Raw genomic sequence first — 20,322 nt, forward strand, 5'->3', positions numbered from 1 at the left:
AGGCTGCTTAGCATACAAAAAGTTAAAACGGGGGAAACTCCATCAAAAAGAAAGTAGGCTCATTTATTTTTATATGAAAGTTTAAATCCTTCTGACATGCCAAATTTAACATATACATTGTTTTTCTTATACCTTCAAATTTGAAAGTATGCAGACCTTCCATGTTATTTCCAAATTAATTTCCATATCCGTATCAAAATATAACTGATTGCTTCAGATAATTTATTGCAGACAAACCAGTAGTAGTTTGCGATAAGGTATATTAATTACAGAAAGTCTTTTTAAAAACCATCTGCTCGTTTAACCTCTATATACAGATATGCAACTTTCGGTTTATGCTGAAAACATTGAAGGGAAGCATAGTAATTTTTGTTCGAAAGGAGAGAACGCATATCTAATCGCCCTGGGAAGATCCTGGAAAAATGAGCCTGCTTGAGTTAATTCACAAGGGATGGAAAAGCAGGAAGAATGTTCCCGAACATGGTCTGGAAAGAAAACACTTTTGTCACCAAAAAAAGGTAACTTTGTAATTAGGTTTTAAAGTCCAACTTGGAAGGGTATTAGTAAACAAAAAACATATTTTGCAGTGTGAACGTGTACTTTACAAATTCACGTTATGTTGGTTTCTTTCTTTTGAATGAATGAATGAAAGTATTTGTAGAGCGCGCTACTGCCGAGACGTCTTTGCGTTAGAGAAAATGAGCAAACCACAATGCAGTCAAGGGATAATCATTGAGTAAAGAGCTAGGTTTTGATTTCCTTCCGGAACAGCATTCTACTTGTTTCTTTTCTCAGATGACCAGGGATTTAATTCCACAATCTAGATGCGAGAAAGGAAAAACGTTCCCCCCCCCCCATCTTGCTTTCTTTATCTTGGGGAGTTTGACCAACCCAAGCGTGGCCAATCTTAAATGACGCATAGTGTATAGCGGGAAAACAAGGACTGCACATCCTCTGCCCCTCCGCCAAACAGGGCTTTATGAACCAGGCAGAGTGATTTAAACTCAATGCGCAGTAGGACCGGGAGCCAATGAAGTTGTTTTAAGGCATGTGAGGTAGGGTGATGTTTAGGTAAATTGAGTAATACTCTGGCTGCCGCATTTTCAATTGATTGCAGTTTAGTCAGTTGTCTTACCCCAGCTCCCAAATATAAAGCATTGCCATTATCAATTATTGAAAGAATTGTGGTGATTATCACTGTTTTCCTTAAGATGAGAGGAATGAACGGAAGGATCTGTCTCAGACGTTTAAGCATAAAAAAGCAGGCTGATGATAATAGGTTAATCTGGGCAGCCCAGTCTAGTTCTTTATCAAACATAACACCAAGATTTCTGGCTTTATTTACTGGCACTGGGCAGGCCCCTGCTGAAGATGGCCACCAGTGCTGACCCCAAATTGTGTCTTTATGACCAAACTCTAAAACTTCCGTTTTCTCGGTGTTCAATTTCAGAAAGTTAGCATTTATGCAGGTCATCAAAGCAGAGATGCAGTTAGAAAATTCCACAGCCATGACATCCTCTCCCTGGGTTACAGATACTATCAGCGGAAGCCATGTTGGGTATTATCCAGGATGTTATAGGTTTCTAAAAATGATGTTATCTCCACATTCATGGTCTTCTCTAGCACCTTGGCAGGAAGCGGTAAGCAGGAGATGGGACGATAGTTTGTTTCATCTAGAGGGTCAAGTTTTGGTTTCTTTAGAATGGTACAAATACAGGCCTTTTTCCACTGCGAGGGATAGACTCAGGGGTAGAGCATAGTGTTTAGCACAGGGGTCAAGACAGAACTTATTTCTTCTGGGGCCAGATGTAATATAGACGGTGGTCACGGGTCCAAAGAGAAACCGGAATTAATTTGTAGCAACAGATTGGCTACTTTTCCTTCTGTCAGAGTTGAGAATTGGGATAAACCATATTCTCCGACCCGGAGTATGGACTGCACCGGGTCATTTCCCCTAAAGTCTTCAGCTACACTAGAAAATTCATTATACACCTTCTGAACCTTATCCTGAAAGAATAAGGCTAATTTGTGTACAAAATTTTGGTCAGGGTTGAAAGTTACATCACGAGGACACTTCATTAATGCTGTGACCGTTTGAAATAATTCCTTAGGGACATTAACCGCCTCTTGAATTTTAAGAGTAAAGAAAGCAGTTTTAGCCTGGATAATAGCTTTCTTATATTCATCAAGGGCCGCACAGTAAACCTTCTTCTGTGCAGCATCATATTTTGCTCTCCAAGCAAAATATGAGGTTAACAAGGCATTGGCTCACCTGTGTGCTTGGCACGGTGCTTTGAGCTACCAGATAGCCATCATGGAAACTCGAAATGGGATATAAAAGGCAATTCGCCCTCTAGGGCGCACTCGTGTGGATCAGATCTGTTTTGTAAGCCAAGGGTCCTTCTTCCGGACAGCAGATACTTGAAGTGCTGCTGGGGCCAAGTGCCAGGTCCCAAGTGACAACGTCAACTATGTAACTCCCAGCTGGGTTAGGCTTCGCTGGGAGCTGTCTTTGCGGAAGAATAAAGCGGTGCTTCTTGGGTAGAGGGTGTGTCTCTTAGAACCATAATCTTATTTGCAGTGCCTCCTGAACGCTCATCTCTGGCCATGTGGGGGTATCCTCTGAATGCCAACGTGGGTTTCATATTTGCTTGAATCAGAAGCTTGTCTGTCACCATTCTTCACTGTGAAAGGCATTTCCAAAAACTGCTGCCTGAGTGGGAAGACTTCTGAACTAGCATTTGGCGATGCTTGTTTATTCGCATAATGTAACTGTGTCCTGCACGCAGTGGTTGAGGTAATACGTTCCTTTTGTTTCTTTCTTTGGACTAATTTATCAGCATGAGTTTTAACAGTGATCACATTGGCCATATATAGCACATAACTCAAATAAACGTTTCTGGGCGCTTAAGATAGTTACTTTTAAATTAATGACGTCCATTTTATTGCCTTTTGGGCAGTGATGTGTAGATTCTGAGCATGCTGGATTGCAGCGAGTGACCTGTGCGAGGAGAGTGTTTGCATAAATAGTTTCACACTCACTCTTCTCAGCCCGCAGTGAACAGAAGGTTATCATGGACTTTACTGCTTTTGAGTAAACTGAAACAAACTAAGCTTACAGCTCCCTGAATGCGTCGACTGGTTAACTAAATTCCGAGGACTGGAACCCCTGTGTCCCGCCGACGTAGTCTGTTTCCGTAGTAACACTTTGAGCAGTAGGATGTATTTCGGAGAACTAATATGGCATATCTCCTACACGCAGCAAGGAAGGCATAAGTAAGTGTACCATTTACGAATCTACGTAAGTCAGTAAGTTCATATTTGAAAGAAATTTTTAACAAAACCAGTACTCACATGCATCTGGTTCCGGCAGCCACACAACTCGTTCTGGTGTTGTGGGCTGCTCTTAATCAGAGCAGCGACTGCTCTCTCTGGTATCTTTGCTACTTTTTAAAAAATATATAATTTGTATTTTAAAATTGAATACTTAGCCGCATTTTAGGAATTGACATCACTTGATCTGTTAGACTTACCCGCACTCCTGCCTGCACCTTTTGACACCCGGCTCCCCCACACCTCCCAGGTCCACCACGGGATTTCTCCCGATTGTAGTGGAGCGAGGAGCGGAACATCCATCACTTCCGGGTTAGAGGGGAGGAAGGGGCGGATCTCACCGGCAGCGCCCCATAAAATCAGATGCATTTCACCACGCGCAGCTGACGCGCCGGCGGCGCGCCAAAGGCAAGCCTGTCTGCACCCGGTCGGGGCCAGGGGCCACAACCCCTGCCCGTTTGCCCTCCCATATCAGGAGCTACAGTCCAAACCTCCTATACAAGCTAAGAGGGGAAATACTTCCCTCATGCCATTTCTCCTTGGACCTAGCAGCTCAACATACTATCTGCCCTCAGTGTGGGTTTCGACTTCTCCCTGTCACCCCAACTAAAACCTCACAACATAGTATGTACCTCTTAAACTGCAGGTCTCTTACTAAGCACTCCCTAGAAATCTATATGTTACTAGAGGAGCTAAAGCCTGACGCTCTATTCCTAACAGAGACATGGCTGTACGATCAGTCAGAACCCGACCTCGTCCAGGCCCTCCCCCTAGACTATCAAATACTATGCAGCGACCGCAAAAGGTGAAGGGGGGTGACGATAGGGGGGGGACGGGACTAGCAGTGATTCATAAAAACTGCTATGGCTGTCGCAGCTCACCTATCTCTGTCCCAGATTGTGTAAGTCTCCCCTTCACTATTGACTTCTCACCCACCAGTACCTTCTCGGGGGTGCTTTTAAACCGCCCGCCTGGCGCACAAGGGCAATTTCTTCACGCCCATCCACCTATCATAGCCAATCTCGCTTACAGCCCTTCTAACTTCACTCTTCTTGGAGACCTCAAAATTCATTTTGATGACTCCAATGACTCCAACGCCAGAGGAGTAACCACCAGCCTCTCCGCTCTCGAGCTTATACAGCTAGTGCCCGCACCAACCCATCTCAAAGGTCATATCCTTGACCCCATCTTCAGTAATTGCTCAGACCTACAAATTGGAATCCCTTCCCCCCTTCCTTGGAGGGTCCACTTTCTTATCCCCCTCATGTGGACTGTCCCAAATCCACGCTCTTCCAAGCCCGCAGCAATCTGCAAAAACCGGAACTGGTCGAAACTCCCCCAATCGGAATGGCTGGAAAGTCTTGAAACCACCAAACCACCCAGCACCTCCGACCCAACTCTGGGGAAGGAGAATTATAAAAAGTGGATCACCAACTCACTCGATTTGGTGCTCCCCATCAAAACCACCGAACCCAAACGCTGCAACACGACCGCCCCTTGGTATTCCGCAGAACTCCGGGAATCGAAACGCATCTGCAAAAAGATGGAGGAAATGGCGCCGAGATTACTCTCCCTCTAGGAAAATGGCTTACAGAGCCGCGATCAAATCCTACAAGGCCAGCTTTAACCCCTTGCATGCTGATGACGGCCCCCGTCCGTCATGCATCACAATGCTCGTGTGCTAATGACGGCTGGGGGCCGCCATGAACCCGCCCACTCTTCAAAACGACCGCACAGGCGCAGAATCGCGCCCGCGCCCAAGGGGTTAAACTTGTGCAGGCATCCTTCTTTGAGGAAAAAAATCACAAAAGCAGCCTCAAAACCCAAGGAAATATACCGCATAGCAAAATCCCTCCTTCAATTACCTGAGGAACCCAAAGATTTCGTAAACGTCCAAACCCACTGCGACAACCTAGCAGAGTTTTTCCTCCGCAAAATCGAAACGATTAATACCTCTTTCCCCCACCCTGTCTCCCCGCCCAGGAACTCCTCTGAACCCGGGCCTCCGTCCCCAGCAATACTTGACCATTTCCCTCCTCTAGATCCCGCCAACCTAGTCGATCATGTATCAGGTAAAATCTGGCTCCCCAAATGACCCCGCACCCCCACGTTGCCTTCTCTCAGTCATCCATCACATTTTACCTGCCATTCTTGAACTATTCAATACCTCCCTATCCACCGGTATTGTCCCACTCCCTTGGAAGCAAGCCATGGTCAAAGCCCTCTTAAAGAAACCAAACTTAGACCTAAACAATCCTACGAACTACCGACCTATTTCCCTATTGCCCTGGCTAAGCAAACTCCTCGACAAACATGCCAACGCGGTGCTAACAGACTTTCTAGAGTCCAATATACTTTTAGACCCTTCCCAGACGGGATTCCTTCACCTCCATGGGACAGAAACCGCTCTGGTCGCAGTAACAGAGTAAGCCAGGAGGATCCTGGATAATGGAGGTTCGGCAGCCATCATTCTCCTCGACCTAAGTGCCGCTTTTGACACTGTAAACCACAACATCTTACTGCACCGACTAAGCGGGAAGGGAATTTCAGGAATGGCAATTACCTGGTTTAGGTCTTTTCTCTCCAACCGCTCGTTCCAGGTATTCGAGAGTGAATGTACCTCTTCCAGCAAGCCCTTGAATTGTGGCGTCCCACAGAGCTCCACTCTTAGCCCTACCCTATTTAATATTTACATGAGCCACCTAGCCGAGATCGTCCGCCCCTTCGGAGTAAAAATCATCACCTATGCGGACGATACTCAGCTAGTGGTGGCTCTACATCCCCCGCCGAACTCACCCCACAGCCTGAAAAACTGTCTGGAAGCAGTCACCAAATGGATGACATCCTCCTGCCTCAAATTGAATGGGGACAAAACTGAGCTCAGGCTCCTTTTCAATTCCATCAATAGCACCATTGACCCATTCTGGCCTCCCTGCCTGGGACCTCCCCCTGCACCCAAAGACTCGATCAAAAGCTTGGGCATCTGGTTGGACAAGTCACTTGACTTCAACCACCCGGCGACCAAACTATCAGCCACCTGCTTTGGCCTTCTAAGACTTCTGCGCAAAATCCTCCCCCTGCTACCTTTTCACGCCAGACAGATAATGGTCCAAGGTCTAATCCTGTCCCGTAAACAAACTGCAGATTATTCAGAACTGTGCTGCCAGAACCCTCCTTCAAATCCCCCGACAAGTCTCCATCAAATCCAGACTGAAGGACCCCCACTGGCTCAGAGTAAGGTCAAGGATCGAATTCAAGGCAATGTGCATTGCACATTGCTCCTTCTGGGAAACAGGCGCCATCATCAATCGGCCCTTGATAACAGTCTACCATCCCACCAGACAGCTCAGGTAAGAGTCCTCCTTCCTTGCCGTAATACCTAGGTTCAAGAAAGCTAGGTGTGGAGGTCGCTCATTCTCCCATAATATCGCCAGGCTCTGGAATGCCCTCCCTCTCCCACTCAGATCGGAGCCCAAACTATTCACCTTCCGCAAACTCTTAAAAACCCTGCTTTTTAATAAACCAGAGTAGCTCTCAACGGCTCTGTTACAAGCGTGACCTCTGCAGCGCTGGGACGTCGAAGGGTAGCTATCGCCCTATATAAATGGTCTTTTCATTTCATCAGCTGCTGTAGGGGAGGAGGGAAGGGGGGCAAGTTGGAGCCCGGCACAGCGGCTCATTACTATAGCTGGAAAGGGCTTTTGCCGGTGAAGACGTCGGAGGAGCATCAAATGGGCAGCCTGTTTTTGGTGGCTGGAGGGGGAGCAGTTGAAGCTGCAAATATAATTAAAGCAAATCGCTTGTAATTAAAGCGCGGTGCTTTGAAGCGGCAAATAAAATTAAAGCGCTTATAAAACCAGTGCCACATTGGCTTACATCGAAGTATTTTTAGGTCAAACATCGCGCTGGAAGGGAGGCAGATGGAGGCTGCGCGCATGCACGCTCGTGTGAACGCAAGCGCTAGGCCATCAAAAGCCTGTGGCAGCACTTAGAAAACCCAGATACTAAATGTCTGAGAGCAACGCATGCGCTGGCTCAGCGAGACCTTAAGAGCACTGATCCCGTTTAGCTTCATCAGTCCTCACGTAAGGCAGCGTTTAGAACAAAGAAGAATGAATGGCAATCCAGAGGAAATTAAAAAAAGAGAACTTAAAAAGAGGGAATGGATTAGTACACAGCCATTGAATGCTCGCATATCCTGTTTTCACTTCCCAATTATATTTCTTAGAGGGCGTGTATCCTCCTACATGGCTTGTTCCAAGTAAAATTCGCTTTATTGTATGACACTGGATCCTTTCTTCCTGCTGTAAGAATGTGCCCTCTCACATCCTGCTATATAGTGGTTAAGTTTGCAAATAAATCCTGAAGTGATATATCGACTGGGTGGGCACTGACTGGCGCGGAATGAAGTATAGTGTTTATGTATCCTGCCTACAATGTTCAACGCACAAATCCTAACTATTGCTGCTCCTTGATACTATGTCGTATGGCTCGCCCTTTCGGTTGTTTGGTCTGAATGTATGACACCTCTTTAAATTTATAAAATGAAACCTACGTTATTCTTCTTATGTCTGCTGCTAATACACCGTAGCGCTCTTATTTTTAGCTTTTCCGCATAGTAAGACGACCTGGAATGTTGTTGATTGTCATAGCGGCCGGCCCGTAGTGGTTGTAGGCAGACGCTGTGTACTATGCATAAGATAAATAAAGGTTTTCACAAAAAAAAAAAAAAAAAGAGGGAATGGCGTTACTAAATGCAGTAACTCCTTAACAGGGATCTTCGCATATTATCTTTATTTATTTAATGAAATTTCTGTAATGTCCAAAAGTGTCATTCATTTTAGCAGGGCTTGAAAATATTCCGCTTTTATAATCCTAGCCACCTGCAATTCCCTTTTACTACTCAGCGTCCCTGTCACGGACCTACAAATGGGAGAGGAGCCATGGCACAAGCTTTACAGTGCTTGGGACAAAGTATGTAGCGCGATGCAGTGGGCGTTTATTGATTCACAACAACCAAACAATTATTGCTGTCTGGGAGTGGGAAGGGGCGGAACACTGAGGTCAACCGGCTACAGAGTAGGGCAGACAGGCACGGGGGAGGGGTTAAAAAAACTGCATTCGGAAGCTCTTCGAAGGGGAAGTGCTTCACTTGCGTGACTGGAGACAATCGCAGCTCACACACGCATGCCCGACATGTCTCTCCACCATTTGCTATGGGCCAGGCCTCAAGAGAATTCCTAGAAACCGCTGCATGTTTATTCTGGCTGAATATGAAGCCAGGAACATTAGGATGCAGAGCCGACACCTTCTGGAGCAGAAGCACTGAATCAATCAAATCAAGGGACCCGCTGTTGTGTTTATAAACAAATGCCTCTGTAGCGTGGAAATAGTAAACAAAGGTACACTAAGCAGCCCAGAGAGTAAAATGGGCTATTTTTGGATGAATGTGCACAGGGGTTTACTCACAGTAAAGGGATCCAGTACCATACGGTACGCAATGCTGCATGGAGTAATATGTAATACCTGTTTAAGAGACGAATGGGAAGACGACTTACCAAAAGTCCCTCTGTACTGATAGATTGTGTTATTTCTATAGATTGTTTTATTTCTATATATTTTTTTATGAGTTTAGAAACAGCTTAAGTTGTCTCTATGCCAGACATAACAAGCATTGGCAAAGCCAAAAGGTCTCGCCTTCTTGACCTATTTGCTTTGTCAGTGTTTTTTTGACAATTAGATGCAGCTTCAGCAACAGAAAATGATTTTTTTTTAAATGGCATTGACTGGATCAAAGAAGCTGAGGAGGTAATTTCAATTTCATCGAAATCTCGGAGAGGAACTGGGTTTGGAGGATGTTTTGAGTCTAATATCTTTGGTCAAAGAGAAACGGATTACAAATTCAATAACTGTACCCAAGATGACAAAAAATACACATGGAGTCCCATTCCCCTTTTCCATCTACCCCCCCCACACACACAAACACACACACGCTCCAGTCACCAAGCCAAGAGACTTTACATAATTCAGGTGTCGATGTTTAGTTCAGTTTCAGAAACATCGTTGATTCACTTTAAAGTGTTTTACTTTTTAAGGGAAGGTCTTTTAGTTGCATTCTGCTAGGGACCCCTCAATCCACACAGGGGAATTTTTCCCGTCATACCCGAAAGCGGTTAACACTTCACAAGCGAAAACAAAGTATTGACAGTTTCTATGTTCTGTGTTCTGGTAAAGGACTGTCTGGCATCTGTTTGAGGGGGCCACAGGGGGCTGTAAGAAACGGGTGGGTTCACCGATGTCTCGTGCTGGAGAATCCCTTGTGAACTGGGCACTAGTTTTCTTGGACACCACAACCTTGCAGCCAAGACTGGCTTTGAAACCTTTGAGTAACTTGTTACCCACAGAAATAAGTTTTATATGCATGGTTATGGAGTGATGGAGAGCGCGATACACTAGTATTAAATAAAATACTTACACTGACCACTAGAGGTGATCTAGCAGAGCCCCAATTCTTGAAATATGTTAAAGATGTTTTACACTTTCAGCTTTAAAGCTATGACACCAGCACCACATTTTGAAAATAGTTCCAGGATTACTAAAAGTGATAGAAAATCTAATGCCTGGCTCCACTTTAAAGAGCTAGGTGCAGATCGTGAACTGGAAAAATGTTAAGTCTTAAAGCAAACAAAAAATACAAAGCAAATTATTATTTATTTTTTTGCAGAGTTTTATATAGCGCGAACTAGACCCGTACCGAAACGGGTATCAGAGCGCTTTACATAGCACCAGTTACGTTACATGAGAACACGCATTAATTTTTTGTTAGGCACGGGGAGATTAAGTGACTTGCCCAGAATCACAGGATGTTTGGCGTCGTTACCGAGACTTGAACCCAGTTCCTCCAGGTCCGAGGTCGAGCGCCCTAGCCGTTAGGCCAACTCCTCTCCCCATTTTAAAAAGTAAATAGCCCATTCATACATTCTTGGCTCAATTGCTCGACGCCGTGTTAATATATGGTTAGGAAATTAATGTTGCTGGCAATCGCTGCAGCGTATTTGAGAGAAAAGCTTCCCTCACAACCCTGCGGCCTCTAGTCATTTCAGAATGAGGATGTACCCTGGTCATGGCGACGTCTAGCGTCTAAAAGGCTGATATGAATGAAAGAAAAAAATACATGACAAACAAGCGCAGACTTCTGCGCTGGGTTAATTAGTAACCTGATCCTGGAATGCAGCTGGCACACTGCGCCGATGCTCGCTCTGCTCGCTCCCGAGACCCATAGGCCATGGGAGGGAACATTTACAGAAAAGGCGGGACATACCCCCCCCCCCCGCCTTTGGCCATTTGCGTGCTTTCATTTTTGAAAACCACATGCAATGGCCAATAAAATGAGTGGGTGTGAACAAATTCACACGGAGAAGTCTGTAGGAAGTTGGGAGTGCTTACAAGAAGCCTCCCCATAGAGCAGCGCATGAGCGTGTAAAGGTTGTAAATGAAAAGTATAAGTCTAACAGCGTGAAATAGAATGATGCTGAGGGCGGGAGAGGAAACTAAGGCACAAATAATCTGTTTTTCACACTAAACATTCACAAAATATGAATAAACCACCAACACCATAATCTATCTAAAAATGTGCAACAAAGTGAATTGACTCAAATCTCCTGCTAATAATGTAAAGCGAACAAAACAGAACATTGTTTCTTAGATTTATATACATTGACTTACTTCGAAGTCTGGAAAAAATGTAAAGAGGAACGTCTCTCCAGTGGCATAAAACCCATCACTCACTTTAAATGGATCAGAAGACAATGCTCCAAACACCTGGAAATTAAGAGAACATACATTAATCCACTGTTCTATAAAATGTCTTGCTTCTTTTCATCAGAACAATGCTATTCTTTGTTTTCGTCTGTTGTCAATTAACACTTTTTGTGTTGAATACCGTCCTTAATTTTCATTTTGTAATTAAACTTGGCACAAAAAGAGGGGAGCATTCTATTACGTTAACTATATTGGAAAGCAATACGGCATTACAGGAAAATTACACTCTGAGTAAACTCTTATGACTGATTTGTGCAAGTTACCAGTATCGACTGATATAGGACTTCGAAAGTATACGTTAAGAGCTTTGCATGTCCGAAATACAAATAATCTGTATTTCCTTCTCAGCTGGAGAGTGGAATGGGACTAGACACTGAAATGCGATTACGTCACAGAATATAAGATGTTTGTTTGAGAGGTGCAAAAGGTCAAACCTATTTGGAAAACAAGGTAGGTACACTGCGAATTAAAGGGGTTAGTGATTTTAAGGGAGGGTAATGTAATGCAACGATGCTCGGTATAGTTACATTTCTGCAGCGCACACCGTGAATTTAAATGCCACAAGACACTTTCACTCCGATAATAATCCTATTGACTGATGAACAGTTTAGTATTTCGGGCCTTTCTGAAGAGCTGATGGTTACCATTTTCAACCGGTGTGAGAAGGGGTTCCATTTAGAAGCGGGGAGGACAGAGCAATGTCCTCTACCGTCAAATAGTTAATCTTGACAGCTTTTCAGGACACAGAGGGCTTCAACTCTAAGGAGTCTCATTTTGGAATTCACACAGGCTGACATGGACCACTGCAAAATTATACACGTCAAGCACAGAATTTAAATGTAATTTATTTTCAGAGCAGGAGGCAGTCGGGATTCTTTGCTTGGTTGTTACTCCACTATGCGCCAATTCCCCTACAAACTCAAACACTGCCTGAAATACAACTTCCCTAAGCATTAGGGAGAGCAGGAAACAAACTGATCATAGACGAGTAGTGTGTTAACTGCAGTCCCTGCCACCACAGGATCATCTCTAGACGGAATGTGAGTAAAGCTTTTTTGATCCTAGGTATATGATGGTGCGTTTCTGATGGAAAACCGCCTAAGGTATTCAACTTGCCCAGTTCACTGGAACACATAGTTCAGAGTGTTCCTGCATCTAGGTAAAAGATTATTTAAAAAACAACAAAGGTTTGGTCGCGCTACAGTTTAAGTTTAGACTAGTAAAATAGGCACCTAAAACTAGACTCACTTGCTACGTCCTCCTACTCCTAGGTTTGCCGCTGTATCTACATGCCTGCAAACGTCATACCAAGACATGCCTGAAGCAAAAAGAGCTTCAGTATGGCAACGCCAGCATAAAACTTGCTACAGGGCCTTCGAGCTTCAACACACGTAGCCACAATTGAAAGGAAGGGTTGCTTGTAGCCGTGAGCAAGAAAATTAAGTGGCAGTCGGCTGTGAACTAATGTACTACACTTGGATCCGGAAGAACACTGATTGTTATCAAAGTTCAGGTTTCACATGTAATCACTTGAACAGTCAACTCATAAGTAAGCCAATGTTTCAACCCCAGTATTGACAGTAGGGGTGTCCTCTGGACAACAAATAAGGAGACCCCCCCTCAAAGCCATCTAAATTGTTACAATCGTGGTCTAGCAGCAAGATGGCGGATTGAAGCCGCTGCAGCGAGGTTGCTCCACTGAGATCTCCCTACTCCCCTCGGTTTATGAGGAGAAACCGAGAAAGATAATGACTCGTTAACCCGACTGCATACGAACAGAGAAACAGAGAACAGAGAACGGTTAACTGCTAATGGCTTCACGGTTAACGAAGACTCGCTGACGGAGACTACCCGCTGACGGGACTGCTTGGTGTTTGTTTGGTGCTTACCGCTTGGCCCGGCTCGGCTCCGCTGGGCTCGGCGGACTGCGGTCGCAGTGAGGGCGGAACCTAGGCGAGGCGAAAGCGAAGTGAAAACGAGGAACGGAGAGCGTGTCGCTGAGGCGTTCTTGGGTCAATTCTTCTACAGCTCTCGTGCGGCTTCTGGGCGCCTCTTCGTAAACTTTACTACACAGTTTTCCATACAGTGCTGAATGCCCCACAGTGCGAGCTACTTGGCGAGAATATTATCAGTGAGAATACTATCAGGATTACCGGGGCTTTCAGGGATTACCGGTGCTGGGATTCGAGGAGCACCATCTTGCACTGACGAATCTAACGGTGCGGCTTGGACTGATCTACTACCGATACAACTAGGACCAGGCTGGTCAGGAAGAACGGGCATGAAGGACCACTCTTATGGCTCTCATGGCTCCCAAGAATACAAGGCAAAACAGGGCTCTGTTGAAAGGTACTCCTCTGATGGAAGGTTCAGAGGAGCAGAGGAGAGGAGCGGATGAAGGGAGAGCACAGCTGCTCAGACCTATTTCACCTGCAGTGGCCGCACGAACGCCTCGCTTCAGTCAACCGGAGGATCAAGCTGGTAAGCCGCAGCCTAATCTCCCCCTAGTAATCTGTATGTAAAGGAGAAAGTGACTTTGTCGAAATTAAAAATTAAAACCAAAGAGGATGATTTTTCTGCTGACAAGGCTGTTAATAAAACCAAGAAGACTAATAATACTACTAACAAAGCTACTCAGCAAGGGGAACTAAATAATGATGTAACAGTGGAGAACAATCCAAATAAAGGGGCAGATGCGCGATTCACGCTGAACACTATAATTGGGCCAGAGGCTTCCTTTAGGGGGGGGTGAATACTGATACTGATACTGACGCCTTTCCCACGGATATCAATGCACTCCTACAAACCGATATGGCCCCCATAGTGACTTCACTAATCCCTCGACCCCTACAAGCACAAGCGCAAGCACTACTACAAGCGCAAGTACTGGTGCCACCACTGAATTTAACTCCGCAAGAGAAAGGTTCCAGTATCGATATTGATATGGAGAGTATTGAAGCTAACTCAATACAGGAAAACAACTCTAATGATGAGTACGAGGAATATGTGGAAGGAGTAGAAGAAGAGGAAGATAGAGGATCTGAGAATGCCAGAGCTCAAACAAGAAGGGAGAAATCCTCTGCCGTTAAGAGAAGGGGGAAAGGAAAAGTAAGAGCTAAGAAAGGGAAGACTAAAGACACAGTAACACTGCTTACTACTCTATTATCAACAGCTACAGGAGCTATAGGAGGGAATATAATCAGAGATCAACGCCTCTTACTCAAGAGGATGCAGGTTAAGGGGGTTCTCAAAAGCTGTCTATTGCATTATCAGGAAACCACTCCTTAGAAGCTGACAATTCACAAGACTATACTTTTGAGACCTCTCCTAGCCAAGGGGGTGTACCAAGTTTAGACCCAACTCCGGGCTTAATAACTAACTCGGCTTCTATCAGTGTGGTCTCTCCGGACTTCACACCTGCTAGGCTTCAAACTGGATCAGACGGGTGTGCTACGCCTAGTCAGAGAGATAATTACTTTACATCTACTACTCCTTGTAATGAGGCAATAGCACTACCGGCTATATCAGCTACAATGGCTACATCTCTCATTTTCTCTCCTACCCCAACTGAAACTTCTTCCTCCTCTCTGGATCTAATCTTGAATACATTAATGGTACATCATGAAGAGTCTCAACAACACTTCCGCCAACTAAAGGAAGATAACTGTAAAATACATAATTGTTTACAGGAAGTCACCAGCAAGTTAAGCGGAGTTACTAAAGATATTGAAGAGCTACAGCAGAGGGTAGTTGACGTCGAGGAAACACTGGCCATCACTATGGCCTCAACGCAAGGGCCTATTTGGTCCGATTATTTCAAAAGGCATTTCCGGACCTTGGGGATTGGGACTGGGATTGCCAGCTTCAACGGGTACATAGACTACCGATCATTTCCAAAAATAAAAAGAGCAAATACCTTCGGCCCATTCTGGCCTATTTCGGCAATTATTTACTAAGACAGGCAATCTCAATTAAAGCTCGACCGAACACACCAGTGACTTGTGACAACGTAACATTTTATGCCAAATCAGATCTCAGTAAGGCTACCATGGACAAAAGATGGGGGCTGCGGAAACTGATAGATTCTTTTAAGTCTAGGGGGGGCCACAGTATATCTTCAAGAACCCGCGCGTCTCATAAATGCAGGGCATACTTATTTTTTTAATAATGTTACTGAAGCAGAGCAACTTTTGGCGAAAATGGATATCAAAACTTAGGTAGTTAACCCTACAGAAAATTTGAACGCTATGAATAACCCCTTTCCTCTTTATTTTCGTTAATTATAAAAGCACATTATTTGTACACGAGTTCAATATGGAGGGGGAGACCTCTCTGGTTAGCTGCCCTTCCAGCGGCAGCAGAAGATAGAGGGAGGCTTCTGGGTAGGTACTTGGGGTGGGACCTCTAGAGCAGGGGGAGAAGCTCAAGGGGAGAAGGTTGAGGGGGAAGGGTTAGGGGAAATGAGGGGGAAGGGTTAGGGGAAATAAGGGGGAAATCAACAGCACAAGCATATGTACAGACCTGAATAATGATTTCAAGAATAAACACAATGAGCACTGTTTACAGAGTTTAAAATCGAATAAATGTATCAGCTAACTGCCTAGCATGGAATGTTTCCGGTCTTAACAATAGAATTAAAAGATAATTAGTTTTTGAAGAACTGAAAATGCATAACCCTCATTTTGCCCTTTTAAATGAGACCCATATTCGTTTTCAGGACCGTAAAATGATGGAACAAGGGGGATATGTACTGATTACCTGCACCGCCTTGAATGCATCAATTAGGGGGGGGTCGCTATTATAAAGAAGAAAACTTTTAAGGTTGAGGTACTTAGAACTGCCGCAGATAAAGCCAGTAGATGGGCATTAGTACAACTTAACCTAACAAACTCAAAATACGTACTATGTGCCTTGTACGGATCAAATATTGACAATGCGGGGGTCTTCGATCGTCTTAACATTGAACTTTTGGATTGGGAAGGGGATATAATAATGATGGGGGACTTCAACTGCGTCATGAACTATGCCAGGCATACGACAAAGAGGAGTCCATCACAACGTATGCGCAAAACTAGGGCAGCTATTTTAGAGTTATCGCGCATTCATAATCTAAAAGATGCTTGTAGGATCCTATACCCGACACTTGCAGGATATACATATTATTCTGCCCCCCACCAAATGTGCTCCCGCATTGACATGGCATGGACGACTGATCGTGTTTTAGAGGGTTGTAAAATGGAGATTTTGTCCAAAAATAACCTCGGACCACAACCCTATTATATTACGGTTTAATATTTTATCTACTAAGTCGGCTGTTAGGTTATTTTCTTTTCCAAGATATTTGGTAACAGATACTTTATTTGTTTCACAACTGAAGAAACATTAAAGAATTCTTGGAATTTAACTTAGACTCAGCTCACCACATCTATGTATGGGATGCATGCAAAGCAAGCATTAGAGGGTTCGCACAGCAGTTCATTATGAGACAAAACAAAGAAAAGAACGAAAAAATGAGATCTTGGAAATGACTTCTAGAATACGGTCACTGGAAGAATATTTGGCTGAGGCTATTAGACAAGAGAATCTAGGGGGACTACCCTCCGGTCCAAAACTAAAACATTTTTAAGAGAGTAAGTTCGTTTGAAACTACATATATACAAACAGTCGCAATATGAAAGCGGCGACAGAGCTGGTAAGATTCTTGCTTATATAGTTGCTGAAGACAGGGCCAATTCTTTGATTAAAAATATTAAAGGGGCGGACGGGGTTAGCTATAATCAACCAGAACAGATATTACAGCAATTTGTAACATATTATGACAACCTTTATACACCAGAATCTACCCCTACTGAAGAGCACATGCAAAGATATATAATCAAGAATTGGACACTAGATAGGGAACCTGATTTAATGGAACCACTTGAAAGACATTTTTCACTCTCCGAATTACAATTGGCTATTTCTTCTCTCCCACAGGGGAAATCCGCCGGTGATGATACACTTCCAATCGAAATCTATGAATGCTGCAGTGAGGAACTGTTACCTACATTCTGCTCGGTGATTAATCAAATCGGAGATACAGGCAAAGCCCCTAACTCCTGGAAAACTGCCAAAATTATCTTTTTTCTAAAAAAGGATAAGTCACCTTTGGAGTGTGGGTCTAACAGGCCCATCTCCTTGATAAACGCTGATGCTAAGGTTTATTCTAAGTTACTAGCCATGAGATTAGCGATACTTATTCAAGAATGTATTAAACCCTCTATTCATGGTAATAACTCTCTTACAACTACTGCGTATGCAGACGATCTGGCAATTTATACAACTGATGTGCCGGAAGCCATAGCTGGTATCATTAAGGAAGCTGACGAATTTGGCTCGGTTTCGGGATACAAATTACATTTGAATAAAACGCAAAGCATTGTCAACTACAAGCTGCCGGCCCCAGTCTTGGGGGTATGCCATACAGCGAACTATCTGGGTATTAAAATAACATCTAACTTAAAAGAAAGTATGGCTCTAAACTATGATACTTTACTGAAGGAGACAATAAGGCTTCTTAAAAAATGGCATACGGTTCCCTTAAATCTGCTTGGACGAATCAACCTTTAAAAAATGAATATCCTGCCTAAATTCTTGTATTTATTTAGGTCTATCCCTCTTTTTATTAACAACTTATTCTTTAAAAAACTGGATGGTATTCTAGGCAGCTATATCTGGGGCTACAAGAAAAACCGAAGAGCTCTTTCTCTTCTAAAACTAACATCTATTAAGGGCGGCCTTGAATTCCCCGATTTTAAATTTTATTTTTACGCTTCTGTTTTGGGCCGGATAAGTAGCCTTTTTTCCTCTAGCTATCCTTATTTTTTTCACCAATTTATGCTTGGGGCAAATTCTGTACAATTTCTAGCGAGAAGCAACAACCCAAATTATTTTAAACGAGTGAAGTTTAAGACCGGTAAAGACGCGGTTCATATATGGAATATCATCATGGCTATCGATAAAACTACTTTTTTTCACCCTAAGCTAAGCATGAGGAATAACCCAGGCTTACCTGAGATTTTTAGCGACCCAATAGTTAGAATATGGGCTAATCATGGTATAAATCAACTCTCTGACCTATACGGTGCATCAGGCTTTTTAACATTTGATACCTTAAGAATACTTTATAAACTCCTGGAAAATGCTCTATTCAAGTATATACAGATACGGGATTTCTTCATGAATAAAATGAAATTAAAGGAAATTTTAGATTCAGAAATATGGACTTGTATTTACGGGGAAACAAATAAAGATATAATTAGCCTAGGGTATGAATGCCTCTGTCAATATAAACCTGATGATTGTATTCAACTTCCACGGAAAAGGACCACTAATTTAGGAATGCCCATTTCCCCGCATAACATCTCCACTTTTTTTCATAATAGTAACTCTTTAACTCACTCTTCTAGCTTAAAACTCCAATCTTATAAGACTGTATGTGAGCTATACTACACGCCGTTTCACTTTTTTAAGTGGTCAGGGAATAACGCATTTTCTGAACGTACAAAATGCCCAAAATGTGATCTACTAGCTGCTGATTTAGTACATATAATTTTCTCATGCCCGGCGTTGCAAACATTTTGGGACGAAGTAGAAAAAGTGCTGAAATTGAAAAAACTGATTTTCGTTAAACTATCTGCCGAGATGATATTTCTGGGAATACAACCAAATACTGCTATCCACAAGGACTTAATGTTTATTTTAACTTCCTGTGCTAGATTGATATTTGCTCGGGCTTGGATCTCAGATAAACCACCATTGGTGACCGAATGATGGCCCTTGATAAATGAAATATACGATATGGAATTTTCCTCCGCAAAAATTAGAGGGAAACGATCCATGAAGAAAGTGGATAAAATATGGGGTATCTTGTTTCCTCCTATCGAATGAATGATTTTTCTTTGCTATATTAGATTTGGGAATAGTTCCTATTTTTTTCACTTTATTATTCAAGGATCTGGATTTACATTCTTTTCGCGCAGGACTTTAACTGTTTAGCACTAATCTGATTATGTTGTTTAGTAAACTTGATGGATGACATTTGCCGATTAAGAATTTTGCTCGGCTAGGAAACTTATGAACCCGGCTATTATTATTGGGGAGTCCCTACTTAGTTGATTGATTTTTGGTTTAAAAGCTAGCTGCGAGCCCATTTGATGATTTTTAAAATGAAATTGACGTACTTCTCTTTGGCTTACTGTAATTTCTTTGCCTATTGCAATTCGATTAAGTCTTTAAGGAATTGTATGTACTATAATTTTCTTGAAAGTGCTTTATTCTTGTAACGAATGATTGCTTGTGCTGTCAATAAAAAACTAATAAAAATTTAAAAAAAAACTAAAAAATTGTTACAATCAAAGACCGAGATCAATCAGTATCCAGTCAAGTATGCCGGGGTGTGGAGAGTAAATCTTGCTAAATAAATGACCTGTTAGCCAGGTTCTCAGGAGTAACAGGGTGCCCTATATATTGCTGCACTGATCAAAAATACAGGCACACTATCAGTTGCCCTGAAACACAGGAGGTACACAAAGAAGTGGACAAATCGCTCCCAGGTAAGCTACCCTCTCAGGATACTCAAACCGTCGTTGATTTTTCGGAGGTCACCCCATTACTCTTTTGTGGCAAATTTAGAAAGGAGAAGAACAGAAAGTGGCAGTTGTCTCCTCAGACTAAATGCAAACCTTTTTGAAGTCTCTTTTGGTACCAGCAGCACATGTATGCAGGGCTCAATCTGCTCTGGATTCCCCTCGGAAGTCCCACCATAAGGAGTGTAGCCACCATGATAAATAGATAGCTTGAAAGCAATTGCCTGAAAAGCAGTTGGACCAAACAACCCTCAATCCCCTTACATTCCAATGCAAGTTAATTGCAGGCAGTCACTCATCAATAGCTCGGACTACTTTGTTCTTTGTGTGAAGTGAAGGCTAAAAGTCCATCACAATTCTTCAGACAGACCACAGTGTCTGTGCAGCTCATTAATTTTGGTGTACCTCCTGAGGATCACTAGGTTTAGAAAGACAGCGAGGCTATGCGAATATAATTTGTGTTATAGTAAGTACTGTTTGATGCCACAGGGTTTAAGACTGAGTGGTACGGTTGGGAGGGGGCTGATTCAGTACTTTACAT

General features: G+C 43.4%; 1 protein-coding gene across 6 annotated transcripts in view; it reads right to left on the bottom strand.

The window, feature by feature from the left end:
* The window catches only part of OXR1 (oxidation resistance 1), a 1,544,927-nt gene that overhangs the window by 135,152 nt on the left and 1,389,453 nt on the right, over positions 1-20,322 (bottom strand). For all 6 annotated transcript variants that reach the window (XM_078686888.1, XM_078686887.1, XM_078686886.1 and 3 more), the window contains one exon: positions 11,059-11,154. In XM_078686888.1, coding sequence (XP_078543014.1) covers positions 11,059-11,154 — 96 coding nt within the window. The remainder of the gene's footprint in view (positions 1-11,058; positions 11,155-20,322) is intronic.

The sequence above is a fragment of the Lissotriton helveticus genome, chromosome 4_1, assembly GCF_964261635.1.
Source record: "Lissotriton helveticus chromosome 4_1, aLisHel1.1, whole genome shotgun sequence".
Classification (NCBI taxonomy): Eukaryota; Metazoa; Chordata; class Amphibia; order Caudata; family Salamandridae; genus Lissotriton; species Lissotriton helveticus.